This window comes from Muscardinus avellanarius, assembly GCF_963383645.1.
Source record: "Muscardinus avellanarius genome assembly, chromosome: 12".
NCBI lineage: Eukaryota > Metazoa > Chordata > Mammalia > Rodentia > Gliridae > Muscardinus > Muscardinus avellanarius.
Window position 1 is genome coordinate 63,142,526 of NC_137798.1, and position 17,425 is coordinate 63,159,950.

At 40.4% G+C, this 17,425-nt stretch overlaps 1 protein-coding gene across 1 annotated transcript in view; it reads right to left on the reverse strand.

The window, feature by feature from the left end:
• Positions 1 to 2,611: 2,611 nt before the first annotated feature.
• ARMH4 (armadillo like helical domain containing 4) overlaps positions 2,612 to 17,425 on the reverse strand; it is a gene marked incomplete at its 3' end in the record, with an annotated part of 131,378 nt that continues 116,564 nt past the window's right edge. Inside the window, exons 5-7 of the mRNA XM_080708178.1 lie at positions 10,939 to 10,970; positions 2,933 to 3,067; positions 2,612 to 2,680 (exon numbers count right to left, since the gene is read on the reverse strand). Of these exons, the coding sequence (XP_080564304.1) occupies positions 2,612 to 2,680; positions 2,933 to 3,067; positions 10,939 to 10,970 (236 nt within the window). The remainder of the gene's footprint in view (positions 2,681 to 2,932; positions 3,068 to 10,938; positions 10,971 to 17,425) is intronic.

The following is a 17,425-nucleotide window of genomic DNA, read 5'->3' on the forward strand; positions in this document are numbered from 1 at the left end:
TTAGAATACTGTCCTCTAAGTTCATCCACATTGTCATAATAAGATTCCTTTATTTCTTAAGACTGAATAATAGTCTACTGTATGTATATACCAAATTTTTCCTTATTCAGATGTTTACACAGGTTTATGCAGAAATCTACTATGATCTAGTCAACTCTTCTTAAAACCATCACGTTTCCCAAAAAGGCTGCAGAGTCACTTCTGCTTAAACCTAAATCCACACACGTGTTATCCTCATGGAAAACAAAACCATTTCTGTTATTTGTAACTTTATTATACTGCAGTTTGAAGAGTCAGCAAGTTTCTACCACAGATTGAGTAGCCCCAGGCATTAGTGGCCATCCAGTATCACCCTACTGCATGGTCTCTATAAAAAGTCTGCAGTATCAGGATGGCTCTACTCATGAAATTACAAATCACTTATGAGTACATGATTTTGAATATATTTCAAAAATCTGACCTTTAGCTTATTTGCCAGTGGCTAACTTCTATTTGCCTTTACCGAGCTTTTCGTTTCTCTTTATTAATTTCACACATTTGCTTACCTCTCTCAGCAAAAAAGTTTAAAAATACTTGATGAATATTCCTGTGAGCAGGCCATCCTTCAGGAATGGATTCTTGGAAGTTTTCTCTATTAGTCTCATGGAAAGGTATTTATTTATTTATTTATTTATTTATTTATTTATTTATTTATTTATTTATTTATGGTACTGGGGTTCCTGGAAACCCTTCTACCTCCGGGCTACACTCCCAGACATATTTTATTTTTGGAAACAGGGCCTCTTAAGCCAGCACGGCTGGCTCTGAACCTGCGCGATCCTCCTGTCTCCGCCTCCCAAGTGCGGGGATTACAAGCATGCGCCACCATGCCATGGAAAGGTATTTAAATCTATGTGGGAGGAAAGAGCTTGTATAAGAGAGAAATCAGTGAGGTATCATCCATCATTCATTTAACAAAGACAGATACTCACACCCACTGCTCTTTCACCAAGCAGCTACTTCCTGAGAACCTTGGCTTTGAAGAGGGACTCTGAAAGAGTACTGCTCCCTCCAAAATGTCTGGGAAGGGGACTTAACTGAAGAGAGAGTGCTTGATTTTGAGTCCAAATGCATGTTCTTGCTGATTCTCCCCAGGTATAACTTTGTATAACAGTTTTACTTCTTCACTTCCAGTTTCCTCTCCAGTCAAATGGGAAAATAGAGACATATGCCCTACTCCACACAGCGGCAGTGAAGAATATCCACAGCTTGCCTTGAACATGGTAGAACAAGCTCTACTGAATATGAACAAGTTCTTCATAGTAACAGTATTATTAATAACCTTTATCCTTTCATGAAAACAAGTCTCTACTCCAAAACTCAACTAATTACGCGCGTGCGCGCACGTGTGCGTGCGTGCGTGCGTGTGTGTGTGTGTGTGTGTGTGTGTGTGTGTGTCCCAAATATCCAGATTCAAATAGGGCACTTAAATATCCTATTGGTACAGGTCATAGAATTATATTCTAAGGGAATTGAGAAATTATCTAACATAGTTGGCCATCCCCATAGTGGGATACCCTCAGGGAGGCCGGTGTCCCATGAGTTCCATTGTGCACCAGAGCTCTGGCCATAGCTTCTATACAGAATTACTGTTTTTCTAATAAAGCCAAAAAGGACCAATGGCAGCCCATTCCTTCCATGGCCAACACCACAGACATAGAAAAGCAGCGCTCTGAATTACTCACAGCAGTGGGCATGCAAGCACAGAACCCAACCAAGCACCGAACCCAATGGCAGAGATCGATGTTCTAGGAGCTAATATACCCTCATCTAGATTTCTTCCTCAGTTCTTTTTGGCAAAGTCAATAGTGCACAAAAAGAAAGTCTCTTAATGATGAACATGTAAAACTTCTTGATGAACCTAGTAAGCTTTATCATTCTATTGAAGAAGACAAGCTTACATTAATGATCAATTTAATGTATTGTTTCTGGTGCATTTTTTTCCTTGCCAAGGAGAATAAAACAGAAGGTGAAAATAATAAAACCAGGAGACTGCAGTATATAATGTTAGATATGTACAAATCTACATGTAAGCTCAATGTGCTGAGATCTGCCAAAAAAGTCATTCTGAGCTGATGCTAATTTTGATGCAAATGCAGGAGGTACCAGAGCCCGCGAGCCTATGGTTTCAAGTAGGTAGAGTGTGATTATGAGACATTACTCTTTGTGAAGATTTCTGTCCCAAAGTCAAGCAATGCCTTGGCAGCAACAGTCATTACACTTGATGCAGGTAATGCAAGCCAAGGAAAAGACAGTGGAAAAACACAAAATGTTTACTCTACCTAACCCAGCTACTCCTACTAAACAACATATATATGCTGTGTATTTATAAACTGCAGCCCACAGTTATGGCAAATTCACTACAGAATAACCAAACAATGTGCGTAACATTTAGTTTACAGCATGCCTCTTCTGATCAGTACAAGAAAAAAAAAAATCTACTACCCAGCAGATACTAGGACTGAAGGCCTGAGAGCAGCAATGTGGCAGGATGTTGTTCTTTTTTTTTTTTTTGCCCAAAAGTAAAAATGAAATAAGATCATTGAATGTCCCAATGAAACCCAAGTCCAACTCAAAATTCATCTTCAGAGCTGTCAGCTAAGAGCATTACTCGATCTTGCATGCTGTTGAATTCTCTCTGCTAGAGAAAGAAAACAGAAAAGAAAAAAAAAGCATTAAATTCTTTCTAATACAGAACAAAGCTGAGAAACAGGCCCATTTTAAAAGACACTAAATCGAAGCCACGGCGGCGGCAGCTGCAGAAGCTAATCCAAACCACTGGGCACGTCAGTGCTCTTCACGCACCATTAAACCCCGTGTGCTTTATTAAGCAAATCAGAGGAGCGAAGAATGTTCTGAAACTGATTAGGTTTTGCTCTGGCTGGTTCCATACCTTTCTTTTATGCCGTTTGAAGCCATTTCTCCTCCGGCGGTTCATAACCTTAATGCTGTAGAGTGACCCCAGGATAAACAGGGCTCCAGCTATCCCGACCCCGACAGGCACCAGCATCCCAGACATGTAGCCAGCCTGCTTGGGAAAGGAAACAACAGGTCAGACGCTGAATGGACCCCTGCCCTGGGCTCCTCGTCGCCGCCGCAGGGCAGTGGGTCCTTAGACTCTATGACTTCTCCTGTCTACTTTGTTATCAAATAAAACAGAACCTAGAATAAAGTTTCCTTTTCGGGAGAAGGCACCAGAGAGGTGCCTTTTTTATGACTCTTTTTTTTAGATGTTTCAAATACTTGGAAGTAAGTGTGAAAATAAATCACCAGAACCTAGCGGCCCCTCCAGTCACTCACTGATGCACATTTGTCAACATCAGGTTTTGACGACAGAAATATGATTTAAATTAAAGATGGATGAAGCAAGCTTCTGCAAATGCCAGGACTATTAAAATGCTATAAATTGGAAATAGCCTGAGTCGAACTTCAGGGGGGTCAAGATGTCCTCTGAATACTGTGTTCCCTGGAGGGCAAAGGGAGGGCTTGGCGTGAGTTGCTCGCTCGCTCGCTCTCTACCTCCCTCCCTCCCTCCCTTCCTCTTCTCTCTCTGTCCCCCTCCCTCCCTTCTCCTCTCATTGAATTACAGCAAGAAAGGGAAGCCTTAAGCGCTCATAAGGAAGTCAAAAGTGAGAGCTTCTGGGGTCAACAGAGAAGAAAAGGGCCTGCAAAGGTAAGAGGAGGGATGTTAGATGTTGGAGCAAAGGCAGAAAAGACAAGGACGGGGAGAGAGTGTGCGCATAAACTCGATGGATTAATTTCTATGAATGGAACAATCTACCCAGTGGACAAGACCAGAGCTGAGGGCTAGGAGGAAATTCCGAGCATTTCCAGCCCCAAAGAAAGGTAGTAACAGAAACGACACTGATGTTTCCAAAAGTGCCTGGAAGTAACAAACCTATAGGTGATATCAATCCCCAAGGGCCACCATGGATGCTTTGGGCCTAAGAGATGCATGATCCCCACATATTCCTGGGCTTGAGCACCTGGTTCAGCACCCGCCCAAGCTCAAGGCAAGGCCATTGTACTAGGGGCAATCCATGCACACAGGCCAATTAAACACCTGAGGACTGGAGGGCATTACTAACCTAGAGCCATTTCACAAGAGAACATAGATATGGGGTTGCCTTCCTGGAAGCCTATCCTGACACAATACGTACACAATAAAACACTTTAAAAGCTGAAATAAGTACTGTAGATAGGCATTGCTGGGGGCTAGGAGAATATAAGTCCATTTATTTGACTATTTCTTACATTCCTAATATAGCACAAACTATTTTTAGGGACTTTCAGAATGAGCCAAAACCAGAGAGTGACAGAATAAAAATTTCCAAAAATGGCTCAAGTTCACAGGTTACTGTGCTTTTCTAACATTTCTAGATGTGAATCAAAGGAGCAAATGAGATGAAACCTCACAAAACTGCAGCATCTTCCACTGCTGCCCGGACTCCCTGCTTCTGCCTCTCGAAGTCTTAGGTTAAGGCAAAGCACGGAAAATTTTCCATTAATTTGAAAACAATAGCATTTTTCATCCACATGCTAAGTGTTCTTCCCCAAGAAACAAAGCCCAGTCATTTTTTCAGCAAATTAATATGCTTTGCAGTAGCCCAACTTGTTCTAAAATCCTTCCAGATCTGCTTAAGGCTTAAAAAAAAAAAAACTCTGTAATTTTCCATGTAGGAAAACATTGGACAATAAAAAAATTTTGGTGTTCTCACCAAAAAAAGTGAATGTGTTAAAACCACCATTCTTGGCCGAGTGTGGTGACAAATGACTATAGTCTCAATATTTGGGGGCCTGAGACAGGAAGATCACAAGTTTGAGGACAACTTCAGCAATATACTGAGACTCTCCACAACCAAGTGAGACCCTGTTTTAAAATAAAAAAATAAAAAGGGCTGCGGTGTAGCTCAGAGATAGAATGCTACTGGATTCAATCCCTAGTACTACCCCCAACACACACACACACACACACACACACACACACACACACACACACACACACCTTTCTCAGTGCATGGGAATATATGAACATGTTGAAATATTGTCAATAATCTTTTTTTTTTTTTTTTTTTGGTGGTACTGGGGTTTCTGGAAACCCTTCTACTTCCGGATTACACTCCCAGACCTATTTTTATATATCTTTTATTTGGAAACAGGGTTTCTTAAGCCAGCGAGGCCTGCTTCAAACCAGCGCGATCCTCCTGTCTCCGCCTCCCAAGCGCAGGGATTATAAACATGCACCACCACACCTGGCTCAATGATCAATTTTAAACCTAGTCAATTAAGCTTTTCAGAGCTGTGTATTCAGAAAATAATATTCTGCCTTTTGGAAGATAAACTTGATCAACTATTGCCTGGGCCTCTTCCAGCTGTGTAACTTAACCCTATTCCAACATAGCGAAAGTTCCAAAATATATCATTCCACGTGTGTGTGTGGGGGGGGGGGGTACTGGGGTTCCTGGAAGCCCTTCTACCTCCGGGCTACACTCCCAGACCTTTTTTTTATATTTTTATTTGGAAACAGGGTCTCTTAAGCCAGCGCGACTGGCTTCAAACCTGTGCAATCCTCCTGTCTCCGCCTCCCAAGCGCAGGGATTACAAGCGTGCGCCACCATGCCTGGCCCACATTTCTTATGGACACATTGTAGCTCATGTTGCCCAGTGAGGTGGTACATGCCTCTAATCAGAGGACTTGGGGGGCTAAGCAGGATGATCACAGATTTGAGGCCAGCCTCGGCAATGTAGCGAGACTCTTGTCTCAAAATGCATAAATTAAAGGGGGGGGCTTGGGGCCAGGCATGGTGGTGCACACTTATAATCCCAGTACTTGGGAGGCTGAGACAAGAGGATCACGGGTTTTTCAGCCAGCCTCAGCTACTTAGTGAGGCCCTCTATAACTTAGGGTGATCTTGTTTCAAAATAAAGAATAAACAATAGGGTTAGGGGTATAACTCAGAGGTTCAATTCCCAGTACCACAAAAAAGAGGGCCATTGGTGGTGCTCTCTTTTTCTGGCTGGCACCTGCCTTGCTTTCAAATTCCAAGTAAATTACAAGATGGGAGCAAAGCAATCCATCATCTTCAAATATCATCTTTCAAAACTGACTAGAATAAGACAAGCTTTTCTTTCAGACACATATTAAGTTATAAGCACTGACTAGTATCCTTATCTGAAGTTATCAGATGCACCTGTGCCTTTAGAAATGACACCCTGTAATGGACGCAATGCCCCTGATGTATCATTCCAACCAAGAAAGCACAGTCTGAACACAATCACCAGAAGCCATCCAAAAAATCTAACATAAAGAATATTCTGGTTTTTAAGGGCTCTAGTCCTTAAAAATATCAGTATCATGAAAGACAAAAGATGCCTATCAAATATCTCAGATTAATGGAAACCAAAGACACATGACGATGAAATATGTTACAAAACCCTACATTGGATCTCGTATTGGAGGAGAAAAGATGCTTTTATAAAGGAGATTTGGGGTCTGTTGGAAAACTGAAATGAGGATGCTAGATTACATAGAAATTCTGTATTGATGTTAAATGGATTCAAGCTAACATTAAAATTTGCTAACAAAATATTCTCATTCTTAGGAACTGAAGTCTTTAGTGATAAATAGGTCATGATATATGCAACTTGTCCTCAGAAGGTTCAAAAGAAAAGAGGGGAGAATGTGCCAGCAAATGATAAATCAGATGGAATAAAGTATTAACAATAGGTGCATCTAGGTAAAAGGTGATAGAGATGTTCTTTGTATTAATCTTACTCTTGTACTCTACTGTCTGTAAATTTAAAATATTCCCAAATAAAGTTTAAACTTTTTAATAGATTGTTAGTCAAAATATGACTAGATTTATTTGTTTGGCTTTGTTTGTTTGAAGGTATGAGAAAGGGAGCTTTTCTTCTTAGGAAAATACATCTGCCCAAAAGCCTTTATTACCAAGAAAGCTATAACAGAACCGAATGATACAGTAACTACCCCAGTGCCCTATAATTCCTACGCAACTGTGGTTCTCCAATTTGGGTGTGCCTCTAAGTCACCTGCCAGCTTGGTAAAATACAGACTGCCGAGGCCCATTCCTAGCATTTCTGACTCAGTGGGTCTAAAGTGGGGTCTGAGAATTTGCAAATCTAACAAACTCCTCCCATACAAGGCTGATGCTGCTGGTACAGACCACACATCGAGAATCACTGCCACGACTATAACCTGAGCTGTTCATCGTCCAGATATCTTTCTAAAGCTAGAAGCCTAAAGCCAGAAGGAGTAGAATGGTTTTGGTGACATAACAACAGGGCTAGTTTTTATTACAGCACTTAAATCATTACTGCACCTTTTGAAAAGCAATTTAGATGTTGAAAAGATACATCAACACATAGCCAAATTGGGACTGCAGAATAAGCATCATCAACTTGAACATTTAACCAGGAAGGTTAAGGTGACTGAAGTCATTGTCCCTTAGGATCCATCTCCACTCCTCTAGAGCTATAAAGCTTCCAATTTGGGGCTGGGTACAGAACAAATATCACTGCCCCTTGTCTTCCACAAAGCCTGGCATAGCCAGATGATAAATTTCGCCAAGAAGCTGAGGTTTAATTTCATTCTTCTACAGATGGTTAACCAATTTTTCCAGCACAATTTGTTGAAAATGCTATCTTTTCTCTAGCGTATGTTTTTGGCCCCTCTGTTGAAGCTAGAGAGAAACTGTAAAACAAAATCAAAATTTCAGATAATTAGAGGAAACACTACTGAAACAGGAAAGAAGGATTTGGGGAGGGAGGTGAGGAAGAGAAATGGGAGATCTGAGGACGGAAACAATTCAAATAATTCTTTGTTCATACATAAAATTATCTATATCAATGTAAATATTATCTATAGGGAGAGGGGGAGCAGGAAGGAACCTGGAGGGGAACACTAAACAAATGCTGTGTGCATGTATGCTTCTGTCACTCTGAATCTCACTATGATGCATAATTTCAATATTTTTAGGCACCAATAAAAAAAATTTAGCAAGGAGATAAGTTAGTGACACATGCAAATTCCAAGACATGTTCTTTAAAAGGGGAGTGATGGCCAGGCCTAGTGGTGCATACCTTTAATCCCAGTATTTGGGAGGCTGAGACAGAAAGTAGCAGTTTCAAGGCCAGCCTCAGCAATTTAGTGAGACCCTATTTCAAAAAATAAAATAGGGCGAGGGGGGTGGAGTGTACCTCAGAGGTAGAACACCTCTGGGTTCAACTACCAGTATCACAAAAATAGGGCGGGAGGGGATGGCTCATCTAGAGATAAGATGTTTTTGTTTTTTCATTACACAAAACAGAACTTTTGGAAATATCACCCTTTCTAGAACCCAGCAACCCAGTAAAAACCCAATATTGGAACAATTAATGAAGTTAAACTGAGAGGATGTCTTGGCTTGCCTGAAGAGCCCATTTGAATATGTGGTTTAATAGTTCTAAGGGGATCTGTGATTTTCACCAAAGAGACAATAATTTTGCTCAAAAATAGTTCCAGAAGATGATAACTAACAAGATTTTTATAAATGATAGGTAAAGGAGGAAGGAAGAGAGGACACACATAAATGGACACCTCAAGTGAGCAAGTAATAGTTTAAGCACAGGGGAGGGAGGGATGTGAAGATCAGAATGATTCTCTCCAAGAAAGAACCAAGACATACAGACATAGACATTTAATAAGACTGCCATGTTGGAGTCTCAACTTATCTTCCCCCAATGTTTTTAAAATCAAGACATACTGATCCTGGTGTGGTGGCTTATACCTGTAATCCTAGTACTTGGGAGGTAGAGACAGGAGGATCGCAGGTTTGCAACCAGCCTCAGCAACTTAGTGAGGCCCTGTTTCAGAATGTCCCTAGGTTCAATCCCTAGTACAACAACAACAACAAAAATAATAATAATTTTACAGAAGAATTTGAAGAGACAGCTAGAGAAACTTCAAAATAAGCCTAGGGGCCGCACATAAAACCATTTTGCTTGATGAAAAGGGGCAGGAGAAGGCAACTTTTGAGAGAAAATAATGAAGAGTTCACAGGAATAAAAAACATAAACATTCTCAAAGTCTGCACAAATATTTAAAGGCAGATATGAAGATAAGATGTGCAGGAAATAAATTTTTTAATATCAAACTTCAAAGCAGGATATATGTCAAAACTTTTTTCTTAAGTCTATTTTTTGTCCTTTATTGTGATGCAGAAGGGTATTTTCTATAGAAACAATGACCCTTGGATTCTTAGACGAGTATACCAATGCCTGTTTAATTTTCATTGTATCACAGTTTCCCCTGAACAACAGTAAGAACACTCCCAAGACAAGTATACCCACTTCCAACATTTTGAGCTTTTCTTCACCCAAGTCTTACTCAGTCCATCTGACCGTAACTCTTTTACACAGCTGGATCCATTACAAATACCAACGTGGCTCCCGCTGACCTCAATAACCTTAAAGTTTTCAGCGTCACTTTTAACACCTATGTACACAAGTGTTCTCATCCTTGACACTGTTTATGCTAAATTTTACTGAGGCAGAAAAATATTACTAAGAATTACTACAATTATATAACTTTAATTGTAATTGAATGTTTTTATTCTTTAGCTTTGAGTTATACCACTTATCTATATTTACACCCAAAGAATTAAAGTCAGCATATTATAGTTATACATGCACTTCCATGTTGATAGCAGCACAATTCAAAATAGCCAAGTTATAGAACCAACTTCTCCATTAACAGATGAGTAGATAAGTAAAATGTGGTGTGTGTATAAACACACACACTGGACTTTTGCTCATCCATAAAGATGAACTGGAGAACATTATGCTAAGTGAGATTAACCACACTCAGAAAGCCAAGGGTTATATATTTTCTCTCACATGTGGAAGCTGAAGAGAAAAAAAGAAAGAAAGGGGACCTCATGAAAATACAAGAGAGGCCAGCAGAGTAGTAAAGGAGACCAGGAGGGAAGGGGGAAATACAGGGAATAAAACAGAACAAATTATGCTGAATGAATATGTCAAAATGAATCCAAATATTATGTAAATTACAATGTACCATAAAAACTAATTTTAAAATCAAAATAAATATTCATAATTCAAACAGGGAAAATTGATCCAAATAATAAAAATATATACAGAATACCATAAATAAAAATAAATAGAGACTGGAGAACTAGGGTTAACTCAGTACCTGACCATCTTCAAGATTTCCATTTAACTAAAACCCCAGTGAAATCCAAACTGGGCTTGGTAATAAACTCTGACACGGGCTACGCCTAGGAATTCAAGACTCCATCAATATTTTTATGGGTAATCCCAGTTTAAAATTACAAAGTAATCAAAAATGAAATCTTGGAGAGGACTGAAAATCAAAAGAAAATGAAAAGAAATATAAACCTGGAAAGAAGTTAATATTGTCCATCACCACGTAGGCAGAACTGAGACAAGTGAGAAAAACCATTGGCCATCCAGACGGGTCAGATCATTAACACGGGGAGAAGCAGCACTAAGGTAAACTCCACACCTAGTTTCTTGTCACATCTCATTGGGACAACAAATGCCAAACAGAATTGGATTGCTGAGAGTCCCTAGAAGAAATTCCACCTTGATATGTCAAGGATATTGCTCAGTTGAGCGTACAAGCCAAGGTATTCTTACATCTTTATAAGAATAAATGGTACTCCAAAGGATAAGGTATCTCCCATGTTTACAAGAAGGAGATTAAAGGGAAACCCCTCCTTGCCAGGCACCAGGAAAATGCCCTATATCTTTGGATAAATTAACATAATCAGAATAATAAAGTTCCATTCCTTTACAAATCCTTTAACTCTCCAAGCTATGTACCCTTTAAGATAGTCCAAAGGAAGAAGAAACTCATCTTACCTTATCTTTCAGTTTTTCCATCCAGCTTCTCACTAGGAAAAATAAGAGAGTAAGATGTTAATGGCCATCTTATATTTATGCCTAGTTATTTAGAAATGCAACAGAGAGCACAAGCATCCCTCATATCATTAAGTGATCACAGAATATACTTGTGCGCCACGTGGTTTTCCTATTATTAAAGAATTTTTCAGGGTGGGGTAAGTCTTGGGAAAGAGAGGAAATCACCTTTAAAACATCATGCTCAGCCGGACGTGGTGGCTCACGCTTGTAATCCCAGCATTCAGGAGGCTGAGACCGAGGGATCGCGGTTCACGGACAGCCTCAGCTACTTAGTGAGGCCCTCTGCAACTCAGTGAGACCCGGTTTCAAAACAAAGAATAAAAAAATAGGGCAGGGGGTGTAGCTCGAAAGTCGAATGCCCCTGGGTTTGGTCCCCAGACCCGCAAAAAAAAATAATAATAATTAAAAATAAAAACATCATGCTCTCTTTTTCCCCTGACTTTTCTTATTTAGCCTTATTCTTTATCTTTCTCAGGATGCTGCACTGGGATCAGTGTCAGAGAGCAGAGGATAAGAGGGCCCTGGCAAGCCGGCCCAGCACCAGCTCCAAGGAGAAGCATATGAAGCATATTTGAAGATGAAAGGATCTGACCAAAGGCAAGAACAAGAAATATCTCTGAAATACAGATAGCTGTTAACTGCGCCATGCTATGACAAAGTAACTATTATGAATAATAAAAGTAATAATCAAGTGATACATATGCGCGCGTGTGCGCGCGCACACACACACACACACACACACACACACACACACACACACCCCTGCTAGAAAGGATGATGTCAACTAGAAAATTTTATGTAGGCCATGACTGCAACCATTTGGAAATATGGAGGCCAAGAGTAGAAGGAAGAACCAATTAAAATTAAAAATGTAATCAGGTGTGGTGGTGTTCACTTGTAATCCTAGTACTTAGGAGGCCAAGATAGGAGGATCATAGGTTTGAGGCCAGCCTTAGTAACTTAGGGGAAAACCCTCAGAAATTTAGTGAGACTTTGTTTGAAGATAAAAAATAAAATAGGACTAGGGGTCTAACTCAGAGGTAGAAAGCCCCTGGGTTCAATTACTATCTAAGAAAAAAAGGGGCAATGGGGGGTGGAGTACAGCAGTAGAATATCCCTGGGTTTAATCTCCAATATACTCTCCCTCCTCCCAAAAGAAGAAGAAAAGAAAATATGTGTTAGAAAAGCTATGTCAGGGATGGTCTGAGGTTGGTGGTATGGGAATTTTACCCTTAATTGCCTGTTAATGTTATAATGATGCTTCAATACCGAATAAAAAGGCAAACGCATATTCCATCTTACCTCTATTATTATGCAATAAATCAGCATAAAGATTCTTTTAAGATTTTCGTAAACTTTGCATGCTCTCTTGAAGCTTGAACAATTAGGAAGGAAGGAAAGAAACAGAGTGACAACGTTTTCTTATAGAACCCAACAGTGAATGTCTTGTGCTCAGTGTGGCAGTCTCCCAATTCCTCCACTCTGCTGCCGCCACGGGAGAGCAGCCATGACAGTACATAAGCAAACGGACTCAGCTATGTTCCAGTAAACTTCATCTACAGACGCTGAAATTTGAATTGCATGTAATTTTTACATGTCATAAATACTTTTTTATTTTTGCATTTTCAACCATGTTAAAATACAGAAAGCATTCTTTGCTCACCTGTCATACAAAAACAGGAAGGAGGCCAGAGCTGGCCCACAGGCCAGAGTTTGCTGGACACTGGCAGAGACTTGATTCAAGGAGCTTAGTACCTCCACCTGTGATGTGACTCTACCAGTAATACATCTGACAGTGCTGACAATAGCTAACATGTATATAGAGCTTTACGCCTTGCAAAGCATATATTGCATCATTTGACCAGAAAACTGACAAGCACGAGAGTCAGGTAAGACTATGCTCAGGGGAAAGTAAGGCTTAGAGAAGCTATGAGGCTTTCTCATAGTAGGTCAGCAGGTAATCACTGGAATTCAAGCCTGATTTAATAATCCTGGAGTAATACTTTGCTGTTAACCATTTCTTTCTTTCTTTTTCTTTCTTTTTTTTTTTTTTTTTTCGGTACTAGGGATGGAACCCAGAGGCATTCTATCTCTGAACCCCACCCCCAGCCCTATTTTTTATACTTTATTTTGGTTGTTTTTGTTTTTTCTTTTTTGGTGGTACTAGGGGTGGAACCCAGAGGCTTTCTTTCTACTTCTGGACTACACTCCCAGACCTTTTTTTATATTTTATTTGGAAACAGGGTCTCACTAAGTTGCCGAAAGCCTCACTAAATAGCTGAGGCTGGCTTTGAAACCGTGCAATCCTCCTGTCTCAGCCTCCCAAGCGCAGGGATTACAAGCATGCGCCACCATGCCCGGCTCTATACTTTATTTTGAAACAGGGTCTCACTGAATTGCAAAGGGCCTCACTAAGTAGCTGAGTCTGTCCACGAACCACGATCCTCCTGTCTCAGCCTCCCAAATGCTGGGATTACAAGCGTGCACCACCACGCCCAACTACTGTTACCCATTTCTTTGAGTGACACTCCCACTCTTCTCCCTAGGTTGACATCATGGACACAGGATGAGCTCTGCCTCCAGCCCCAGTTCTTGGCTTCAATCTCTCGTGTAAAGACCACGTCAAGACCTTTCTGCTTTATTCTTCCCCCAGAGCTTCCTCTGTGGCAACTGGGATGCAGGCAAAGACAGTGGTGATCAATGGGGAAAAGATCAGGGTCAGTGGAAGGTCAGAAGAAGCAAGTCCAGAGCCTCAGGAATGAGGTTGGGGCCAGCGATTTGGGGAGTGGGTCCGTGAAGAAGCAAGGCCCACCGCTGGTTCACTGAATGACTGACTGCAAAGAGACTCATCAGCCTGTGGGCCTCAGAGTCTTTATATATAAAATGGAGATGGCAAAAAATGACTTGCAAGATTATTGTGAACATTAGAAACACATGCAAAGTGCTAGTACAGTGCTTGACATAGAGAGACTTGAATACAAAAATAAGAACTGGAGGCAGGAGAAGAGACACAAGTGACACAGTGTGTTAATATGTCTCAGTTATGCCCAAGACCATTCAAGCAAAAGAATATTGACAATTCATTCAACAAATATGTATTAGGTACAGCATGTTTAACCAGGCATGTGTCCAGCAGAAGTTATGGGACCTAAGTACAGAGAGAAAAGGAGTAGGCCATCAAGTCTGTGATGAGAAATGGACAAGCAGAAAAAACTGAGAGGGAGGGGGAGAACAAGAGAGTCAGTCATCACGGCACAAGACAGGACTCTAACCTTAAAAGCATTTTGGAATCAAGGGATGGGCTGGGTATTATCTAGAGAACAGAACAAAAGACACTTGAGTGCAAAATAAAAATGAATTTTAGAAGCTGGATGTGGTGGTACATGCCTGTAATCCCAGTACATGGGAGGCTGAGAAAGGTGGATTGCAGGTCTTATACTTTTAAGAAAAACACTTTTTAAAAAATCCACAAATTTCTGCAAACCTTTGCAAAGTGCAGTTAGTGGGAGATTATAGACAGTGAGGAACACGAGAACCTGAGACCTTTCCACCTGGCTAATTCCTCAGCCACAGCCATGGATTCTGGTCCCACTGATTCTCGTTTCTTTTCCTTCTTGAGATTTTACTTAAATTCAAAAGTACAATCATTAATAATAAAGCCTCTGGTCTCCTTCTTGTAGGAAGAGAGATACACAGAAAAAAAAATGTAGGAGTTGACTCACATGGTTATAGAGGCCAAGACACCCAGAAGTCTTATTTCAAGTGTTTTTGTTTGTTTGTTTGTTTGTGTTTGTTTGTTTGTTTGTTTGTTTGTTTTGGTGGTACTGGGGTTCCTGGAAACCCTTCTACCTCCGGGCTACACTCCCAGACCTATTTTATATCTTTTATTTGGAAACAGGGTCTCTTAAGCCAGTGCGGCTAGCTTCGAACCTGCGCGATCCTCCTGTCTCCGTCTCCCAAGCGCGGGGATTACAAGCGACCATGCCCGCCTTGCTTCAAGTGTTTATGAGATTGTTTTGTTTCACATTTTGTCAATGAGATGAAATGTGAGTAGGTTTCAGGAAGTCAGAGATAGACATCTCTGCCCACTACACCAGGTAAACTTCCCAGCTTTCCTCACTTCTGAACTGTGTTCTATGTTGTTTCTGAGAGAATCCTCAGTAGCAAGAATCCCTAGAAATAGTCCATCCATCACCCTCTCTTACTGAATTCCCACCTGTCCCACCTCACTGCCTCGGTCCCTCGCCATCCTTGCTGGGATCACTTCCCAAAGAAACTCCCTGTGGCCAAACTCTGTCTCAGGAATTGCTTTTAGGAAGAACTCACACTAAGACAGTCATCTCATTCTACCATCATATAGACACATTGGCCCTTCGCCATACTGATTTTATTCACTTTGTGCATTGATACAAATTATTAAAGTACAAAGAAGGAGGTAAGGAAGGTAGATACGCTGGCCAAGTTTAAGGTAGCACCCATCTTCACTTTGTCTACATTAATTCTAAGTGAAAATTTTCAGGCTACCTGCATTTATAAAATATACCCTTTACACACAGCACTGTGTAAGATACGCTTCATAGCTAGGTCCATTTAGCATATATTGGATTTTGTAAGGGTCATAAACACAGTCTCTTTAATCAAATTTTAAACCTCACTTACATCTTTCAATAAGGTAGGAAACTTGATTTTTATCTGATTCAAGGGAAAGAGAAATGTTCTGCCTAAATAAAAGTGAAGTGTTAGAACACAGTCCTGTGTTCAAAGCATGTGTGACCAAATTTCAATTAGAGTATTTCTACAGTGTAAAAAAATAAGTGAAGACCAACTCTTTTTCTTCCTCATTATTTAACCACATGCGCCCCCTTTCTAACCCAAGAAACAAAGCTTTTTTCCAACTTACATAACACACTTAAGAATAGAACTTACTAAGTTTTAAGTACTGCATACATGTTTTCTAAAGAACATCAAGTTTATCTAATTCCAAGTTCCTCTCTAATGATGCTAAATTTACCTGCTTTTAAATCACACAGAAACCCTATCTATAATCATTTGCTCTTCTCATAATTACAGAACAGCGAGCTCCTGATGAATAGAATGACCTACTTCTTTGCACAGGGCTAAGTGAGCAGTAATTGTGCATCCAAGAAGCAATTAATTCTGAAAGCCCCGAACTTATATTTACAGAAATGAGTGCAAAGAGTGCACATATCCTAATCTCTACTTTCAAGTAATAGTAAAAATAAATTTATTTTCTGCAAGCTGAGGAATGACACCAGACACCTTCTGGGAACATGTACAGAGAATGTCTTGCAATCAACTGCTCATCCTGCTGGCATCTTTTAGCACAGATACTGATAAGTTGCAAACCATATTGTCACAACGCTTGTGATGAGAAGGCTGCCGTGGACTTCAACCACATAGAATAAATGATGCACAAACGAAGACGGATGCATCCTTCCGGGGTCTTCCTATCTCTTTCAAAAAGGCAAGCGTGATACACAACCATGTTTCCCACTGTTCACCAGAGGAGAAAACAATTCACTGGCACCCCCACTACAATTGATCAAAGCAGGGAAGACATCACTGCCTTGTGCCTCAGATGCCCCAAAAGCTCTGCTGAGCAAGGGGTTCAGATCTTTCCGCGACTCAGCAGCACCATTACACTCAAGGACCTGAAACTCTCCTCATGAGATCTCTCCTCACACTTCCACTATCTGATCTTCAGGCCACTGATGAAAAATAAAATACTTCTGTTTTCATATTTTATTTATTTTACTTGGTACTCAATAATTGTACCTATTTATGGGGTACCGTATGATAATTTGATACATATATACAATGTGTAATGATCAAATCAGGGCAGTCAGCATTTCCCTCTTCTTAAAACATTTATTTGTGTATGTGTGTATGTGTGTGTTGGAAAATTTAAAACTCTTCTCTTCTAGTTCTTTATAAAATATAAGTTAGCCGGGCATGGTGGCATATGTCTATAATTCCAGAACTTGGGAGACTGAGACAGGAGAATCACAGGTTCAAGGCCAGCTTCAGCAACTTAACGAGACCCTGTATCAAAATAAAAAATAAAAAGGGCTGGAGGTGTAGCTCAGAGGTATAATGCCCCTGATTAAATCCCCAGTACCACCAAAAATTGTGTGTATCTGTGTGCAATTTACAATTATTATACTCTATGTGTGTGTGTGTGTGTTTCTGGGGATTGAACTAAGGGGCATTCTACTACCGCACTAAATACCCAGCCCTATTTTTTTTTTATTCATTTTGAATCAGGGTCTCACTAAGTAGCTGAGGCTGGCTGCGAACCTTTGATCCTCCTGTCTCAGTCTCCCAAGTACTTTACAATCCTATGCTACCACACCAAGCATATATATAATTTTTTTTTTTTTTTTTTTTTTTTTTTTTTTGGTGGTGA